This window comes from Alligator sinensis, unplaced genomic scaffold, assembly GCF_000455745.1.
Source record: "Alligator sinensis unplaced genomic scaffold, ASM45574v1 scaffold718_1, whole genome shotgun sequence".
Lineage (NCBI taxonomy): Eukaryota > Metazoa > Chordata > Crocodylia > Alligatoridae > Alligator > Alligator sinensis.
The window spans coordinates 153,429-172,507 of NW_005842891.1; the positions used below are offsets into that span (position 1 = coordinate 153,429).

The 19,079-nt window shown below is 41.9% G+C and overlaps 1 protein-coding gene across 10 annotated transcripts in view; it reads right to left on the reverse strand.

Annotated features, from left to right (window-relative positions):
• The window catches only part of SIPA1L1 (signal induced proliferation associated 1 like 1), a 402,079-nt gene that overhangs the window by 23,167 nt on the left and 359,833 nt on the right, over positions 1-19,079 (reverse strand). For 9 of the 10 annotated variants that reach the window (XM_025192115.1, XM_025192109.1, XM_025192111.1 and 6 more), the window contains 3 exons: positions 13,418-13,567; positions 6,086-6,210; positions 2,912-3,048 (listed from right to left, as the gene is read on the reverse strand). In XM_025192115.1, the coding sequence (XP_025047900.1) occupies positions 2,912-3,048; positions 6,086-6,210; positions 13,418-13,567 (412 nt within the window). The remainder of the gene's footprint in view (positions 1-2,911; positions 3,049-6,085; positions 6,211-13,417; positions 13,568-19,079) is intronic. The other variant, XM_025192116.1, reaches the window with a different exon arrangement.

Consider the following 19,079-nt stretch of genomic DNA (forward strand, 5'->3'; position numbering starts at 1 on the left):
ACTGAAATTACTGGCCATGAAGAAGAGAAGACTAAGGAGGGAAATGATCATGTCCTCAAACACAAAAAAAGATTGTTATAAAGATGATGGTGATCAACTATGCACTCTGTTCACAGGGAACAAGATGAGAAGTAACGGCCTTAAATTGCAACAAGGGAGATTTGGATACTAGGAAGAAACTTCTCATTATGAGGGGGTGAAAGACTGGAAGAGGTTGCAGAATCTTCATTAATGGACTTTTTTTAGTATAGGTTGGATAGTGATGATTCTGCCTTGAGTAGAGGGTTGACTTGTGGAGGTCTCTCTCAGTTCTTTTTCTACGATTCTAAAAATTTTGTATCTTTAACTAATCTGATCCCCTTGTCCTGAGACACTGCTTCCTCAGCAGCAGTCTCCTGTGCAAATGAGCACTGACATGTCTTTTGTTTTAGTTCAAAAGTCAACACTGCAAGAAAAGAAGCTTCAGAGCAGAAAAAGGAAAGATGTCCCTATTTATTACTACTGGGTCAGAAAAATGGAGTGTTCTTATCCATGATGACACAAAGATGTGTTGCTGATGACAAAGACATGGGGAGAAGTGGGCACACTGGAGGGGAGGGACAGAATCCAGCTAGGTTACAGAGGTGGGCAGATGACACTAGAAAGGAATTCAATGCAGACAAGTGCAAGGAGCTGCATCTAGGGAGAAGGAACCTGCAACATACCTATAGGCTGGGGAACACCCTTGACAACAACACAGTGGCTGAACGGGATCTTGGAGTCATTGCTGACTCCACGATGGACGTGAGCCACCAATGCAAGGAAGCGGTCAGTAAGGCTAACCGCACCTTGTGGTGCATCTACCAAGGCATCACAAGCAGGTCCAGGGAGGTGATCCTTCCACTCTATGCGGCACTGGTCAGGCCGCAACTGGAGTACTGTGTCCAGTTCTGGGTGCCGCACTTCAAGAGGGATGCGGCTAACCTTGAGAGAGTCCAGAGAAGGGCCCCCTGCATGGTCAGGGGGCAGCTGGCCAGGCCCTACAAAGATAGACTGAAGGGCCTGAATCTATTCAGCCTCCACAAGAGAAGACTGAGAGGAGATCTGGTGGCCATCTATAAACTCACCAGGGGGGACCCACAGAAAATAAGTAAGGCTCTGTTCCTCTGGGCACCACCTGGGATAACAAGGAATAACAGTCACAAATTGATTCAGAGCAATTTCAGGCTTGATATCAGGAGGCATTACTTTATGGTTAGGGCTGACAGGCTCTGGAATGGGCTCCCAAGGGAGGTGGTGCTCTCCCCTACCTTGGGGGTCTTCAAGAGGAGGTTGGATAGATATCTGGCTGGGGTATTATGATCCCAGCACTTGTTTCTGCCCAGGGCAGGGTGGTCAGACTTGATGATCTGTTCAGGTCCCTTCCGACCCTAGAAACTATGTGATTAAAATATGTAGATAAAAATAAGAAGTCGACATTGAAAAGTGAAGTGCTCCAAGTAGAGATTGCAGAAGAGCCTTTCCAATTGGTGAAAAAGATACAATCACAAAGTAAATAAAAAATAAAGGACTAGCTAAAGAAAGGAAAATCAAAATTCAAGACAAGGCTAGGAAGGTGCTATTTATATTTCAGATTATGTGCATGGACTGCTAGAGCAATCTTCTAATCTTTTGCTGTCTGAAGACTGTTGGTAAGGTCTCAGAGCCTTGTGCTGTGGGGCCTGGAAAGAGCTATAGTGTTTTACAGAAGCATAGGACTGGAAGGGGCCTCCTGGGCCAATGAGTCCAGTCTCCTGCACTGGCAGACAACCATTTACACAAATCAATTTGGAATCCACAAAACTGCCATAGCAGCCTCTGCTCCTGTGGCCTCCCCCTGTCACAGCTGCTTACATCCTTTGGCTCCAGCATGGCTCTGGCCCCGCTCAAGCCTGGGGCACAGAGTATGTGGTTGCTCCAGCTCCAGCCTGGCCAGACATCAGCTGTTACTGTTGCATTTCTAGGCTGGGTCTAGAGTGGGGCTGGAGCTGGAGGGTAAGTTATAGCGGTGAAGCAGGAAGTGGGAGCGGAAAGGAGGCAGAGGTGGCATTGGGGCAGGGGAAGGGGAAGAAGCAAGCAAGGGGGCAGAGATTGCGGTGGGGACAGGTAGTGGCTGCAACTACAGCTCCAACCCCATGTCGGGCTCAAAGTCAGAGCTCCAGCAGCCACCAGCCTCCCTGCTACCTTGTACTTGAATCCAAGATGAGGGGCTTCCCCATGTTAAATGGGGGAAAAAAATCTTGTCTTGGACTCAAGTAAATATGGTATGCCAAGAAGATCAGTACCTAATAAGCGCTTAACATATGAAGGCAAACCCCCGGAGAGATCTTACCAACCCTGCCTAGGGGAAGAATTCCTCCCTGACCCCTCATTTCGCTACTTGTATGACCTGGAGTAGAACAGCAAGACCCACTATTTAGGAACCTTTTAAGTTTTCTAAGTAGGGGCAAGAACAACAGTTCACTCCAGTAATAAATCCCCCAGCTCTAGCTCTGGTTAATATCCAGTGCTTCAGGGGAAGGAGGTCGGGGGAAACGAAACCAAGAGACGCTGGCATTCATGAGAAGAGGAAAAAAATGATTCCTTCCTAGTCCCTGCAGAAAACGAGTAAAGGAAACTTCTGAAGTAATCATATTTCCTACAATTTCCCTGATTATCACCAAATTACACATGAAAAGCCTGCTGTTCAACTGGCAGCAGAATGCTCTACTAAAAACTTTGACATTAAGTTGTGCTTAGCTCCAGGAATACAGAGGAGGCAGCAGATCTGCTCTACTGCCTCCTCCATATTTTAATGAGGTAATATATGCATCTGAAAGCTCCCTTGCTCACGGACATCATGCATGTCTTTGCAGCCATAGCAGAAGCAGTATTTTTAAAAAAGGTAACTTACATGACCCTGCTTATTTGGAGACAAGTGAACCACAGGATCTTGCCTCATTAGTCTTCCACTGGGGCTCTCTCTGAAGGATGGCAGCACTTTTGATACTGCTGGGAGATGGCATGTTGGTTCTGCAAGACAGTACAACACTGCAGTTACGACAGATGCAGTGTGACAAATTAAGATAACTTGAATCAGATCTTCTCCTTTGATACTCCTCACTGCTATCATTAGCCATCAACTTAGGACATTTGGTAATACATTTATTTCAAAATGCACGATGTCTCAGTACATGGCACCATGTGAGGAACCCAGGGTCAATCCTTAAACTCCTAATCAGGATAGGTTCATCAAAATCTGTGAAACCACACAAATTACTTTTGTCAGGGGAGGACCAGGTTCCATGGGTCCAAGAGATTTTGACCAGGACATTAAACTAGATATCTACACACCATGACAATGAATATCACATGTGTCCCTATGTTTACACTGACTAAAGACAACCAATTAGAAATCTCGAGATCCACCCTCTTTTGGTTTTACTGTAAGGAAGGCAAAACAGTTAAAGTTACAGTGATCGCTTAACTGCATACATTTGTTTCTCCACTGAGCTTTAAACCTATCTGGTAGAAATATCCACCATAATTCTCAAACTCAGCACAGGTAATTATTTTTAAGAGAACAACATATTGTCTGAAACACTAAATAAGCTATATCATTTATTAAAACGTCAATATTTCTATACAGACCAATGGCTTTGTCTAGATTTCATGCAAACAGCATATATTTGGCCTTGCCTACACAAGAAAGCTATTTTTATTGAACCAATTAAACAATATCAGTTTTAAAATGGATTAAGTCAGGGGTTCTCAAACGGTGGGTCATGATCCCCCAGGGGGTCGTGAGCAACTTAAAAGGGGGCTGCAAACTTCCCAGCAGTTACCGCAGTGACGCAGCGATGTGGGACATGATGGCAGCAGCTGTCATGTGCAAGCTCCCTGACCCCTGCCGCTGCCATCCAGCACTAGGGGGTGCGGTAGCACAAAGTTTGAGAACCTCTGGATTAAGTTAAACCCATGCGGTGCCTTCCCCTACCCCTTGTGCCTTTATTTGGCCTAAGAGTGACTTTTATTAGGTCAGTTTAAATAGATAAAATAAGTATGTATGAATAAATAAAAAGCTACCCTTTCTTCGGTTGCTGCTACTGAGTATTAGCTGACTTTCATACAAGGTCCTCCAAAAATATGTATCTACTTCTTGAGTGTCCCTAAGAGGGTCTCTCTTGGTGGTAATTTTTTACATGGAACTTCTTCTCCTGGGGATACTGGAAATTCTGTATTTTTTAAAGGCAACTTTTAAGGGAAATTTACACTTCCAATATCTGGGTCTTTACAGGAGAACTAGCCAAAGTGCAGATGGAATCTGACAAAATTTCCCTCTTTTACTACACCCTCTCAGTCTTGAACTGCAACATCATTAGCTTTCTGGGTCTCCTGACTGCTTATTCTGGCAAGAGAAAACAAGAGGTGACAGTGGGAACTGGACAAGCATTCTCTGAAGTCTAGGGTGAGACAAGAAGAGCTGTGTCTTGTTCTCTCCCTACTTACAAATTGTAATATTCTCTTTCTAAAAGCAAAGGGACTTTGCTCATTTTGTGGTGAACCAAAATGCTACATAAACTCACCAGAACTGGCATTACAGCTTCTACTCAGGGACATAGCTTACAATTGCAAGTGTGATACCACTCAGGAGATGGACAAAGAGTCCTATATTCTCTCTCTCTGCCTTTGACAAACCTTGGAACAAGTTTCCCCACCAGGCACAACATTTCTTGCTTCCTTCCTATTTTTAGGCTGTGAACTGTGACATCTAACATTCCACAGCAGAATTTGCTGGTAGCTCTATTCAGTACCAGCATCAATGCACAACAGAAAACCTGCAAAAGCAATACTGAACAAGAAATCTGTTTTACGTGTGTCGTTACCATCACAACAGTATAAAAACATATGCATTAAAAAGTATTCTGACAAAATGAGAGCTGCAGATCATACAATCATAGGTTTTTTGTGTTAAAGGAAGAATGGGGGGGAGGAATGACAGATGGCTTCAATAAGGCACAGCTCACTGAGGCTCTGAAGTTATTGGAACAAAGTATGTCTTCAGAATCACATTTCACTTCCTAAGCTTCTAATGCATTTACTGAATACTTCATTCTATATTCAAGTCTAACACATTCCCCTAGGACTAGTAGCAAAAGGCATGCAGTAAAAACTACAGGTGAGAAAGGAAAACTATGGACCAACAAGAATACCTTCAGGTTTCTGGGGTCTAAAATTCCCTCATTTCCTATTAACCTACGGTAATGGAAGTAGGGAAAAATCTAACAGCCTTAACTAAGCTTTTCATATTGGATCAATGCCAATGGTTGCATGTTGCTGAGATAAAACTTCTATCAGTGTCAGAGACTTATTGGTAACAACTAGTGTCAAGTCATTGCCTCAGTGCACAGCAGCAACACAAAGATGGAAAAGGTCTATGTGCTGAAACTCCAAATGAGGGCTTAACAATGCAAATCCTCAGTACCCAGCTGTTTTATGTAGTTAATACGTTTCCTCAGCTGACAGCTTAATTGCCATGTGCAATGAAAATGTATACACGGGCGGAAGGCGATTCTAACAAAGCTATAGATTTATTTCACTATTTAAAGTTTAACTGCATTTTTTCCATTTTGTACATGGGATTTTTACAGCTTCAATGATCAAACAATCAATTTGCATTTATATAGCACCATTTGAAAGGGAGCATCACAAGCACTTTAGACAAACTAAGCGAAAATTAAACTAAGCCAAGCCACTAGGGAAAGCAGTTGAGGTCACACAAGTCTTCAACAGCAAGACAAACTAATGAGCATGTCTACCCAACCTCTTCTTAAGGACAGGGCGTTCCAGAGAATGGGGGCATTATGGCAGATTTACTTCAGTTCCTCCTCACCAAATACTCACAGACCTCAAAGACACAGACCGCAGAGACCATTATACCCAAGATGTAATTATTCATTCTGATGAACCAGGGTTAAAAAGACACAGAAAATACAGTGCTTAAGAGGGTTCTTTTCATGGAGAAATGTACTGCCAAAGTCACCTTGTGCTTGACACCATTTGCTTGCTGGGAAAATTAATTACCTACCCATCTGGTCAGCAATACTATCTTCACTCCTTTGCCAGCTGGGTGTGGATTTGCCGCTGCCCCCAGTATCTGTCTGTGTGCTTTGCCTGTCAATGGAGGCAGGAGATCTACGGGTCATTCCAAACCTGTTGAAATATCCCCAAAATAAAAGGTAGACAACATTTTTAATGAGGTTTAAATCCTGTACAGGAAGAAAAGAGCACTTACATGAAACCAGCAAGTAACTTCTTACAGAAATTCACAACAATAACTGACGGTAGCACTTACAATGCTTTTCCACTGAATTTTTCTTTTTAGTTCCATGGGGTCATTAAACACATATAATGTACAACATATACAGCACACACGGAATCATTCTTGTACTGAGCACCCCTGCTTCATAACATCTTAAACAAGGATGGCACAAAAAATATTTAACTAAAAAGTGGACCAGCTAGAAATCACTACTCATTTTCAGAAAAGGAGAAATAGAATAACTGATCCAAACTGGCAAGACTTAAGTGTTCTGATAGTTACAGAGGATACTGATGGCTAGCTCAGGGAAGAGCATGCATGAGACATTAACATGAAAAAAGGACAGGCCCCAGTCCTAGTCAAACTGAACTTCAGGAGAGCTAGCAAGGACAACCCAATTTATCTTAATCACTTTACAAGGACTCTGGGAAAACCTCTTTTACTATTCAGCCACCACTAGACACCACAGACATTTGTTTACATTCATGAATGCTCTGATCTGGATTATAGTATATTAAAATCAAAACTTTCAAACGTGGAAATGATATAATCCTTAACGAGCCAATAAACAGACTCCAATAAACAGTACACAATAGTTAAAGTTCCACAGCTGGCAGAATAACATCTGAAAATAATAAAATTATTAATCCACAAAGGAACAGGGGAAGAATTACTTTAAGTAGTTCAATTACTTATAAAATATTCAATTCTGCACTTGGGAAGCAAAGAGAACTGCAAAAAATGATGGCACATTTAGATACGCTTCTGTGGAAAAAGGGTTATGGTGAAAAACAAAAAGGTACAACTAAGAAATGAAGTCAGCATACAAAATCAGAAGACCTTTTCTTGTACCTAAACTTTTAAATTATGAAATCATATGATGTACAGTGAAAGGTTGATAAAGCTAAGGCCACGGAAAAAATGAAGATTGTATTAATATTGGTAAAGAAACTATCACTGAGTTTTGAGAGGACTATATAGACAAAAAGGAGGAACACAAGACAAATTTGAATACTTTTATCATTAAAATGTAACTTTTGCAATTAGTAGACACATCACATTATAACTCCTTAACCAGAAATAAGTGAAAAATTAAGAGTGGCAATGGGATGCTTAACAATATTTCCCCCGTCACATGGCTAATCTGAACTTTCTGACTAAATGTGAGATTTTCAATAGTCCCTAAGCAACTAGAGGATCACAGGTCCCACTGAAAACTTTCGGGAATTTTGCTCCCAAGTTACTTACCGTCTTTTGAAAAAAATTCATGCCAGAAATTTTAAAGTGCTGGATCAACAACTCTACTTATTCACACAACTGTTAAAACACAGTAAGTGTCAGCATAAATTTTCCTGCATTACCTCAAAACTGATCTGTGAGATCTTACAGACTTGAGAACGTATTTTGTTCTTGGCCTATTTTCTGAGGCAACTAGTACATACACCAATTAGTAGCAACTGCAGAAACAGTTTTTGGGTTATGGAGAATTGCGCATTAGGAATTGTACCTAAAGCTCAAATTTTTTCATACGGGCTATGGAATAACCATTGGTCAGGATCTTATAGTGAACTACTGACATTAATTAATTTTAAGGTTAAAAATGGAACACTTTTAGCTTAGATTAGTAGTTTTTAACCAGGGTGCTGTGAGATACTTTTAACGGTGTTGCAGGGTGCCAAGTAATATTAGTGCAGTCAGGTGTGCAAAACATCTACAAGATTTACACGATGTGCCAAAGATTTCAAATAGTGTCAAAAACAGTCTTTCAGTTATGGTTGTCCTGAGTTCTTTGCAACAAAAGAACTGCTCCACTATTTTCCTGCAGTCAGAAGATCAGTCAAAGCTAAGAGCTAGCATTCTCAAAAAGGGGTGCCTTGAGTTTAACAAGGGGTACCTTGCGTCTAAAAAGGTCGAGAACCACTAAATTAGATGCATGATCAGTCAAAGGCATAAAAGTGCTGTTGTCACTTAATTTCCTTCTCTAGCCTTCTGAGGAATTTCCAAAAGTACCTAAATGACTTAGGAGTACAGGTATCATGGAAAGTTTCACCATGATCTGAACTGTTAATCAAACTTTTTGCTGATATATTCAAATTATGGTGCGAGGCAAATCTAGGTTGCTCAACAAACATTTTTCTGAAAAGCAATTACATGGCAAAAACCAAACAGCTCTAAAACATACTTATCCCACAGTCTGGCATGGACTGTGTGGGTTTTTGCCTTCCTTTGTAGTGGGGTGGGGCAGAGGGTGAAGGGGGTATGGTTCTCTTCCTTGAACCTCAAGTATATCTTAACAAACTATTTCTTGCCCTTACAATGGTAGGGCATGGATAGTGACCCTGTCCCCCCAGCTTTACCTTTGGTAAGTTTATCTGTCAGTCATTGTGCCTGGTAGTTATACGGGAGAGTCATTTGCGTAGCTTTGCTTGGAATAAGCTAGGCAGACACTTATCTAGGATGGTTTAGATAGGGAAGTCTGCCTTGAGAAGGGTGCTGGACTAGATGACCTCCTAAGGTCTCTTCCAGCCCTAGTTTTCTGAAGTAAAATGCTATAGGTATGGTGCAACTGGCTTTGTAGCCATCAACTGCAGCAGGATGAGTGAAGTCAACTGTTATCACTGCAGAGAATCAGGGCACCTTACATGGGAATGCACAACTGAAGCTAAAGCCCAATAATTTTTCTTTGTCATCCTTCCTTTTCCTGATTGATGGTTATATTATTTTTCTATGATGTGGGGACAGTACAGAAAAAGGTGAGGATTCAGGATATGGTACAAATCTGCATAACAGACAAGGAAGTATAGAGGGAAGAAGAGATCTTAAGAATGAATTGATACAGAAAGTGTCTGGGTGACTATCCTTTTCACATAAAATGAAGTAGAACCAAAGTCCTGCATACGCCTCATAATGACTCTGACCTAAATTCTGGGGGAAGACGTGCACGTTTTGAGATACTTCAACGGAGCAGGCTGGTGATACTATGGTAGCTTCAGAAGTTTCATTAAATTAAATATGAAAATGAATGCAGTCACTACAGTATTTTTCCTCTCATTTAATTTGAAATTAAATTAATTTTTTATGGTGCCCATAAAATTTTAATTTTCAAATGTGCTGTCAAATCTTGTATTAAATATATAACTATAATGTTAAAGATGTCAGAGAAAAACTGAAGCTTTTTGTAATGATGTAAAGCAGGGTTGGCAACTTATGGCCTGGAAAGCCATAGAATTTGCCCCTGGACCTTTTGGGTTCTGGCAGTGGGAGATTTCACTGGTGTTGCAGCACAGCCAGCTAGTGGGATCTTCAGCAGCAAGGAGCTTTGCACATGCCATAGACAGGTGGCATGGAGAAGCAGTGGTAGTAGCGGCTGTTGGCCTGGCTCAGACCTGAGCTGGGTCATTCGGGCCTACTCCTGAAAAAAAGGTTTCTGACTGCTAGTGTCAAGGACCAGCTGGGATTTGTAGAATCAGCAGAACTGTAGTAAGTACTGTAGTTGGAATCTGTGGAATAAGCCACTTAGCTGGACGTAAAACAATTCAATGTTAAATATTTGAGTATAACATACTGCAGTTTCAATATTGCTGTACAGATATTTTATTTAGATTCATAGATTATTAGGGGCTGGAAGGGACCTTGCAGATCATTGGGTCCAGCCCCCCTGCTCTAGGCAGGAAGACAACTGGGGTCAAGCTAACTGTCTAGTCCTATTTGACCTATTTAGGTTTAGAACATTTCTTCAAGGGCTTCATGTACAGATGGGGGTGGGGGCAAGGAAATCAATCCTCACACCCCACTTTCTACCAAATCCACCAAATGTAGGCCTACCAAAATGGAAGCTTGCCTTAGCCAAATAAGGCCCTGTAACTCCTTTTGACTGTTCAGACGTTTCTCATTAATTGAATCAACCCATGAAAGATAATAATTGGCTCAACAATCCAAAACTGCCTTACTACTGCAAGAAAGAATAGCAGGAGTAATATATGCATATACATGGATATATACAGCCTAGGAAACACTGAATTTGGAAATCTTGGGGTCTCCGGAAATGAAAGGTTAATCCATTCTTAAACACACCATACCCAGTCATTATTAACAGATGCTATTCAATTAAAAATGGAATAAAATGAAGATCACTTCATGATCTTGAAATAAGGATATTTGTTATTTTTAAATATATATTTTTAAAAAACGATGGTTTTCCTAGATATTATTATGGAACTATTGAAAGAATGGAAATGTTAGGTGATACGTATTTGTCCGTGCCACAAAAAAAAAAAAAAATTTACAAGAAAAAAAAAAGAGTAATGGGAAATCTAAAAGAAAAGTTCAAAATCTAAAATCTCATTTATCCACTTGTGTGTCACCTGTAATTTATTCTTCATGCAACACACTCCTATTATTACTGTTGATATATTTGTGAATATGAATGTTCAATCTTACATATTTTGTTTAATTTATGATGTGGAAATTTTTTCCATAAGGAACAAAGACCCATGAAAACACTGTTTGCTTTCAATCTCTTTTAGGTCTAACTATTTCACTAATTAAAATGCAACACATTTGTTTCTTTCATTTTTTTTTTTAACTATGCTTTTTAAAACTTACTGATTAAAAATAATTAGTGATGATTGGGGCATCTTTTATGTCACTTAAAAAAAAACAGAGGTCTCAGATACAAAACGGAATCTATTTTCAGTAATGAGAAATGAAGGAAAAGTAAACAGCTATAAAAGAAAAAACATTCTTCCTTACTCTACTTTTACGTTCCATTAACATTCATGTAAACACATAAGTAACATATGTAAACAAATGGACGTATACATGAAACATCTATAATAGAAGCCCAATCTGGATACTGTTGAAATCAATGAGCACCTGTCATTGCCTGTAGTGGAAACACGGACAATAATATAGTAGGCACAGCTGTTATTGCCATAATTAATGTCAGTTAAAAGTTGTATTCTAACCTCTCCTTGCAGTCACTGGTAAGTTTTGGAAACGTTCATCTTTCATGATGAAATTGTTCATGCTTGGCCTTCTAAGCAAACATAGCTCAGCCATTTGTGAGCATGAAAACAGTGGGACAGGAGGGACAGGGCATTCTTTTCCATGATAATTAAATCTTGATACTTTTTTTAAACAGCCAAGTAGCTGAAAGGTGAAATTGTGGGAGGTGATGAGAGAAGTATTTACAGAAGATCAGTGCCAATTCTTGTTTTTATTGTTCCTTTTGTTGTTCCAGTGAAATAAGGTTTTGATCTGACTGAGTTTGGAAATAGTGAACTAAGTACCCAAGTTTTTAGGAATTTTCTTTTTGCACAGCTTGAAAAACACTCAGACAGAAAGGACCTATTGCACTTGTGTGCAAAATTAACTTTTAAGAAGGAAATTGGCTGAGGAAGCATATGTATGCGCATTTTGGGCCTGATTCAGGACAAAGCATAGGTATATGTTTAAGTGCATTCTTATTCAAGAAAACAGTTATGCCTTATGGACATTAAAGGGAACTTGCTTAACAGAGAAGCTTCCTGAATCAAGATGCCTTTATGAAGCTGTGCAGGAAGGGATAGCTCTTCAGGGAAAGACACAAAACACCAAAAGGTGTGCAGAAGAGGGTAATTTTTAAAGCAAATTTCCTAAACTGTGATGGAAGACGACTGGATGAGAGACACCTTAGGAGTTTTGCAGATGGGGGATGTACTTGATGCCTTGCTCATATGCATAGTCTTACTGTACACTGGACAGGGGAGTTTGAAGACATTCTGATATGCATGAGACACAGGGTGTTTCACTAGTTTCAGACAACAGTATTTACATTCCCTCATGCCATTTTTTTCAACACAGAAGCAGAGACTACAACTTTACAAAGACCCAGCATGGAGAGGATTATAAAATGACCTGCAAAATATTCAAGGAGACTTCAGAGGAAAACTTCCTGATGTGAGCTGCTTAACAGCTTCTATTCCTTCCTCTCTGTAAGGGGTATTTCAGAATGTGTAGTTTTATTGCTGCCAATTATTTTTCTTGCCCTACTTAAGGGCATTTGATTTATTTTTTCTTTTCAGTGTTCTCTGAAAATGCTACATATTTAATTTCTTCCTCCATGAGCTTTCCCCAAAGGAGAATTTTGGATCATTTCAGGGAATTTCATGATACCTGAAAGAGACAGGCTGATTCATAGAGGGTTTCAGTGAAAGAACTGCTTATTTGAACACTCCTTCATGGTCACTTAGTACCTTTGTCTTTAAATATTCCAAGTCTTCAATGCATAAATCACTTCTCTTGCTTCAAAACAGCCGCACCCACTGCAAAGTGAAGTGCCCAAGAACTCAGTCTGATTACTGTGTATTATTGATTTCATTTTAGAAGCTAAATCTGTGAAATGAAGTGCTTTGCAAATAAAACTGATGCCCTTAACAATGACTCTAAAATACTTCAAGGTCTCCATAGATACCACACTATGCACCGTCAGATCTAAGAACAGAAGGGGGAAAAACATGTAAGACTGCTCTTCAACCTGACTTTTGCAAAAAGGAAGGGAGTCATATAAAATTGTTTTCTTAACTGCATGTAAAGAACAGTAAGCATTGCTTGTATTTTATTACTCTAAGTTAGTCACACTCAACCTTTTACGGAGGAAGGTTAGGTGGTTGAGACCCAGCTGTACCAAGGGCCACTACTCCCCTGGGGGGGAGGGGGGGGGGCAAGGGAGAGAGGAGGAAGGAGGTGGCTGCCAGTGTCAGAGGGAGGGGAGGGAGGCAGGGAAAGGAAAGATTACCTCACTGTAAACAGTGTCTGCTATAGGGAGGGGGGAGGCAGAAAGGGAGGGAGAGAAAACTGTGCCTTCTGTAAGGGAAGGGAGATAGTTGTGGGAGGAGGGGGCTGCAGTACAGCACAGAGCAAGGAAGGGGATGTGCTGGGCAGAGCTGCTTGCTGCTGATTCTCCATGCCACAGGCCATATCAAGTCACTTTGGTGGCCAGATCTGGCCTGTGGACTGTAGGTTGAGCACCACTGCTCTAAACATCAAATGGAAGAGAGAAACGTCAGCCAACAGCACCTAAAAAAAAGTGTATAAGAAGAAAAATCTACTACTTACCCTTCTGGCATAGATTTCTGCCTGTATGTTCCCCCACCAGAGCCAGTCTCACTTGAGGACGATAGGTTGCTTGGTGAATTACGGCACTGCTGTGATCTTGCTAAAGCAATGGATGAAACGGTGACGTAGACATCGGAACCAGGAGACAACCTGTACAGAGCAAACAAACCCAAAGTCAAAAGTTCTGAAGAGTAAGATAATGCAAGGCATGACAGACAATGTGCAAATTGCCATGTCAGCTGTAAACATGGCTTCACGAAGACAGTAAACATAAAATCAGTTGGAAATCCATACAGATTTTCCCCTGTTAATTTATTCCCTGTGGGATCAGTGGGAAAAGAACATTAGGATGGTAGTGAGGAACACTTTTAGAAGAACAATCCAACTGCCAAACAGTGCCAAAAATAAACAGAGTTGTTTTGGCAGTTTGCTAGTAAAGAATATTGAACTGTAACATACTTCACCCAAATACCATACAAAAGTGATTTCTTCCTACATTTCAGAGCCGAGTTGTGCGTGGAATTTTAACAAAGTGCAGGCCTAGATCAATCCTCCAAGCACAGAAAATTCATCTCTTTGCCACAAAACTGTTAATTAAAATGCTAGGATCACAGAATTAGTTAACATTATTTGTAAATCTAAATAAGAGTTTCATCGCTCCTAAATAAATAGAATTGTTCATAACTTCTTGTAACTCTGCCTATAGAGTTACACGGAGTTGTCTCCTGTTACTAAAGCAAGAGTGTATTATATAAATGGTTAGGTTCCAACATTTGCATCTGGACAAATTCTGAATAGGAGCTTGCTTCCACTGTCCAGCTAACATATTTGCCCTGTAAATTAAGATTACTAGATTATTTTCCATTTCCTGTCTTTCATACATCTATTGAATTTTATACTGGTTAAGATGATCTAATGATTTTGTTCTGTCTGGGAGTGACAGAAATCAATAGGAGCCTTTAAAGGAGGCTTAAAAGAACTTTGCATCTCCATGAAAAACATTTAAATACATTTCTATACATTTCTATGGAAACATTTAAATACATTTCTATGGAAATTTTAACTGGAAAACAACCAACACATTGCAGTTTAAGATGTTACAGTCATCTTATTTGCAAAAGAAGTAACAGTGATTACAGTGAAAGACAGTTTAGTTCAGGGCTGTCCAAATTCTAAGCAGCCAGGGGCTAATGCTGCATGGGCTGCACCACAACAGCCCACAGGCCCCCAATATACTGTGCTGTGCAGATGCCTCAGACTGCAGACTCCCCTGGCATCAGAGGCCGTGCTGTACTGCACCACCCACTTGAGCAGGGGCAAGAAACAGAAGCCAGAGAAGACAGAGAAAGGAGGAGGTGCTGGAGATCCTGGCTGCTACTCCAGCCAGAGCAAAAGTGGGGTAAATAGCCAGGTGAGAGCCTGGGGGCCAAAAATTAATCCTCATAGCCTACATGCAGGCTGTGGACAGCCCTAGTTTAGTTGAATAAGAAGTGATCCCAAAACTGACAAAAAAATTGTTAAAGTATACTTAATCTGCATGCCTCAGCATTCCAATCTGTAAAATGGAAGCAATATTTCACTGGCTTTGTACCATGATATTGAAGAAACTATTAAAGCTTGAAAACTTCACTCTGAAGGTGAAAAAGGTTTACAAGTTCTGCTTACTGTGAGAAGGAATTCTCAAAGTATTTTTTCAAAGTATTTCAAGAATTTGTGAGTAGATGTTTTTCATCTCCTTTAATTTTATATTCTCTTACTCTACCCTTTTGCTTACCAGAAGCAAAACATAACGTAAGACTGCTGAAAGGAGGGGAGGAAAATGCAAATAAAGGGTGTACCATCATCTGGGACTCCATAAGTGCTATTTGTATAATGAAATTCAAGAAATTTTCTACGCAGCCAAGGTAGCAGCGATTTAAATCCTGATTATTTGAAGCACAGCACCAAACTCAATAAAGCCTCTTTAGTTTACAGACCTAAATTTAACTCCTCTCACATTTATCAGTGTAAGCAAAAATTTTCAAGTATTTGATTGCAAAAAAAAAAAACAACCCCTCAAAAGAGTTCAATAGCTGGAGACCTTGGGAGAGATGAACCAGATTAATGGCAAGCTCATTTTTCCAGTGGCATTCTAAGAGAGAGAGAAAGAGAGAGAAAAAAAAGAGATACGGATAAAGGGGAAGAAACAGGGGGAAAAGGGGAGAAAGAGAGAGGGGGAGAGAAAGAGAGAATGAGCAAAGTCCAGCTAGGAGAAATACTTGCTTTGAAATAAGATACACACACACACACGCGTGCGTGTGTGTGTGTGTGTGTGTGTGTGTGAGTTATAAATACATATTTAGACCAACTCATACTTAGAAATACATAAATCAAAAATTTGTTAACTATGAATTTCTCTCATATAACAACACATCAAAATTTATGGTAGGGGGACAATCACTCTGTATGGTGCATGTAAAATGTCACTCTAACAGAATAGCTTATATTTGCACTTCAGTTTCAGATATGGCTTACTTCATTTTCTGTGCATTACCAAAAATGTGACAGCAATGTCCTGAGGGGAAAGAAGATTTCATGCTAATGACAGAGATACAACTCCTCTACCAGCAAGGAAGACTTTTAGAATGAATACAGCAAAGTGATTAGAAACTTGTTCTGAGAAGCTACATAAATGACAGCCACACTCATTTATTCAAGACTGATTTGACTTTATTCTGTGGTAAGCAGATAAATAGTATATAGAGCTCTACAGCAGTGTAAGCTACTGCCCCCCCTAGAATAAATATACTGTCTCCCCACACCCACCCACCTTTGCAAGTAAAAAGTAAGTGTGCCTTGGTATAAACTGCACCAATCTAGTACAAATTGGTGCCCCTATGTGCATCCCGGGAGGGCACGTGCCCATGGATCTGTTCTCAGGGCAAGGCAGGTTGCGGCTGTGGGCTGGGGCCATGGCGGCATCGAGCTTTGCTTGGCGGGGGCCTGGGCCGGACTGCACTCGGGACGGTTGGAGAGAGGGAGGAGTGCACTGGGGGAGGAGCTACGGGGGGCTGCAGCCACCCCAAAATTCACCGTAACCCCCCCTCCCAGTGCCACCGCCACCCACCCCAAGTGCAGCCCTGGCCCAACCCCCCCAGGAAGAGCCTGGTGCTGCCCTTGGCCCCAGCCTGCAGCAGCAGCCCACACTTGCCCTGCACACAGAACCAGGGGCACATGCCCTCCTGGGGTGTGTGTAGTGGTGGGAGCCACCACTCCCCAGGCCCCCCGGATGAGCTGCTCACAGCTCCGTCCCATGCCCCGACCCAGCTGTGTAGCACCTGCCCCTGCCCCAGTCCCACTCCCTCTTTCACTGCTGGGGCCTTGGTCTGCACCCCCTCCCCCACCCCCCACGCTCCTTCCCTCACAACAGACTTGACCAGCTTGACCCAGCTGCTCTCCACATCTGTGTGCTGCACTGCGGTTGCACGCATGAACAAGGCATTTATTAGTGACATTATCAGCCACATCAGCCAAAAAACCCCGACTGCCGATACTGTCAATTTTCCTGATACCGGTGCCGATCCGATATGGGACTGGTGTATCGGTGCATCCCTAGTCATTAATTGTACTGTTCAACCTGTTCACAATATCAATCTTCCAGATTGCTTTCAATAGTCACCAGTGTTAGTAAGACAACCAGGAGACTGATGCTAATTCCAACAGACTCCCAGTCAATCCGGGAGGGCTGGCAACCCTATAAGTGATACACCACAATCTACCATATATGTTATAGGTATATAAAACACAGAACAAAATATGAAAATGAATGCCATTAAGGTGCAAAGCCAAGCACCCAAATGTGCTATTTGGATGGCTATTCAAGCTTAATTTGTCCCCCTTGTGCATATGCATTATCATAGTCTTTAATTAATAGAGCACGTACTATTTTTTCCCCACTGGATTCTATGTCATTCAGTGCATAGGCTGGACCTGCTCTTGAAATGGACTAGGCTGTGTAGTCAAGGAGGCTTCTGTTTGTAGGACCTCTGCTTTATTTGTTGCAAAAATTACACATGAATGATGCAGGGGACTGCACTACAGGCTGGTCCTATAGGAAAAGGTAGCTTAATGCTGTGGTAGAGATTTTGATTCTTTCCCTGCTTCTGCGTAAGTGCTTCTTTCTGATATAGGCCAATGCATTTAAGCCAAACTCTTCAGAGGTGGTCACTAACTGCCTGTTCCTCAGGTGTCTCACCTGAAACCCAGGTGTCTTGATTTATAAGAACTGGTGAAAGTTCACCACAGCCATTCAAGTCAATGAGTCCTGTGCTCCGAGTCTTCAAACAGCTAGCAAAAATTTCCTGATCATAGGCCTTGGTTCTCACAGGGGACTTCAGCCACCCTGACATCTACTGGGAGGGCAATACAGCAGTGTGTAGGCAACTGAGGAAGTTTCTGGAGAGGGTTGGCGACAACTTCCTGGTGCAAGTGCTGGAGCAGCCAACTAGGGGCCATGCCCTTCTTGACATGGTGCTCAAAAACAGGGAAGAACTGGTGGGGAATGTAGTAGTGGATGGTAGCTTAGGTAGCAGTGATTATGAGATGACTGAGTTTAGAATCCTGAGTAAAGGAAGGAAGTAGAGCAGCAGAGGAAGGAACCTGGACTGCAGAAAAGCAGACTTTGACTGTGAAGTAGTGCCTCCTGATGTCTAGTCTGAATCTACTCTCCATCAACTTATGGCCATTATTCCTTGCTACTCCCAGTAGTGCTCAGGGGAACAGGGACTCTCCCATTGCCTGCTGGTCTCCCTTGGCCAGTTTGTAGACTGCCACCAGATCCCCTCTCAGCCTTCTCTTGTGGAGGCTGAACAGGTTCAGGTCCCGTAGCCTCTCGCAGTAGGGTCTGCCCTACTGCCCCCTGATCATGCGAGTGGCCCTCCTCTGGACCCTCTCGATGCTGTCCACATCCCTCCTGAAGTGCGGCACCCAGAACTGGACGCAATAGTCCAACTGTGGCCTTACCAATGTCGCATAGAGGGAGAGGATCACCTCCTTGGACCTGCTCATGATTCACCTGTGGATGCATGACAAGGTGCGGTTAGCCTTCCTGACTGCATCCCCACATCCGTGGCCCATGTTCATCTTGGAGTCTATAACGACTCCAAGATCCTTTTCTGCCTCTGTGCTGATGAGAAGGGAGTTCCCCAGCCTGTAGGTGTGCTGCTGGTTCTTTCTCCCTAGGTGCAGTACTTTGCACTTGTCAGTGTTGAATCCCATCTTGTTCTCATCCGCCCATCCCTGTAACCTGTCCAGATCCAATTGCAGCCTGTCCCTCCCTTCTAGCGTGCCCACTTCTCCCCAGTTTTAAAGAAACTTTACTGAAAGTGCAGGATTGAACCATTCTGATGAGCAGGAAGGCTAGCAAATATGGCAGAAGACCAGCTTGGCTTAGCAGAGAACTCTTCAGTGAGCTAAAATGCAAAAAGGAAGCTTACAAGAAGTGGAAACAAATTACTGGGAGGAGTATAAGAGTATTGCTTGGGCATGCAGGAATGAAATCAGGAAGGTCAAAGTGCAACTGGAGTTGCAGCTAGCAAGGGACATGAAGGGTGACAAGAAGGGTTTCTACAAGTATGTCAGCAACGAGAGGAGGATAAGGGAAAGTGTGTGTCCTTTACTAAAT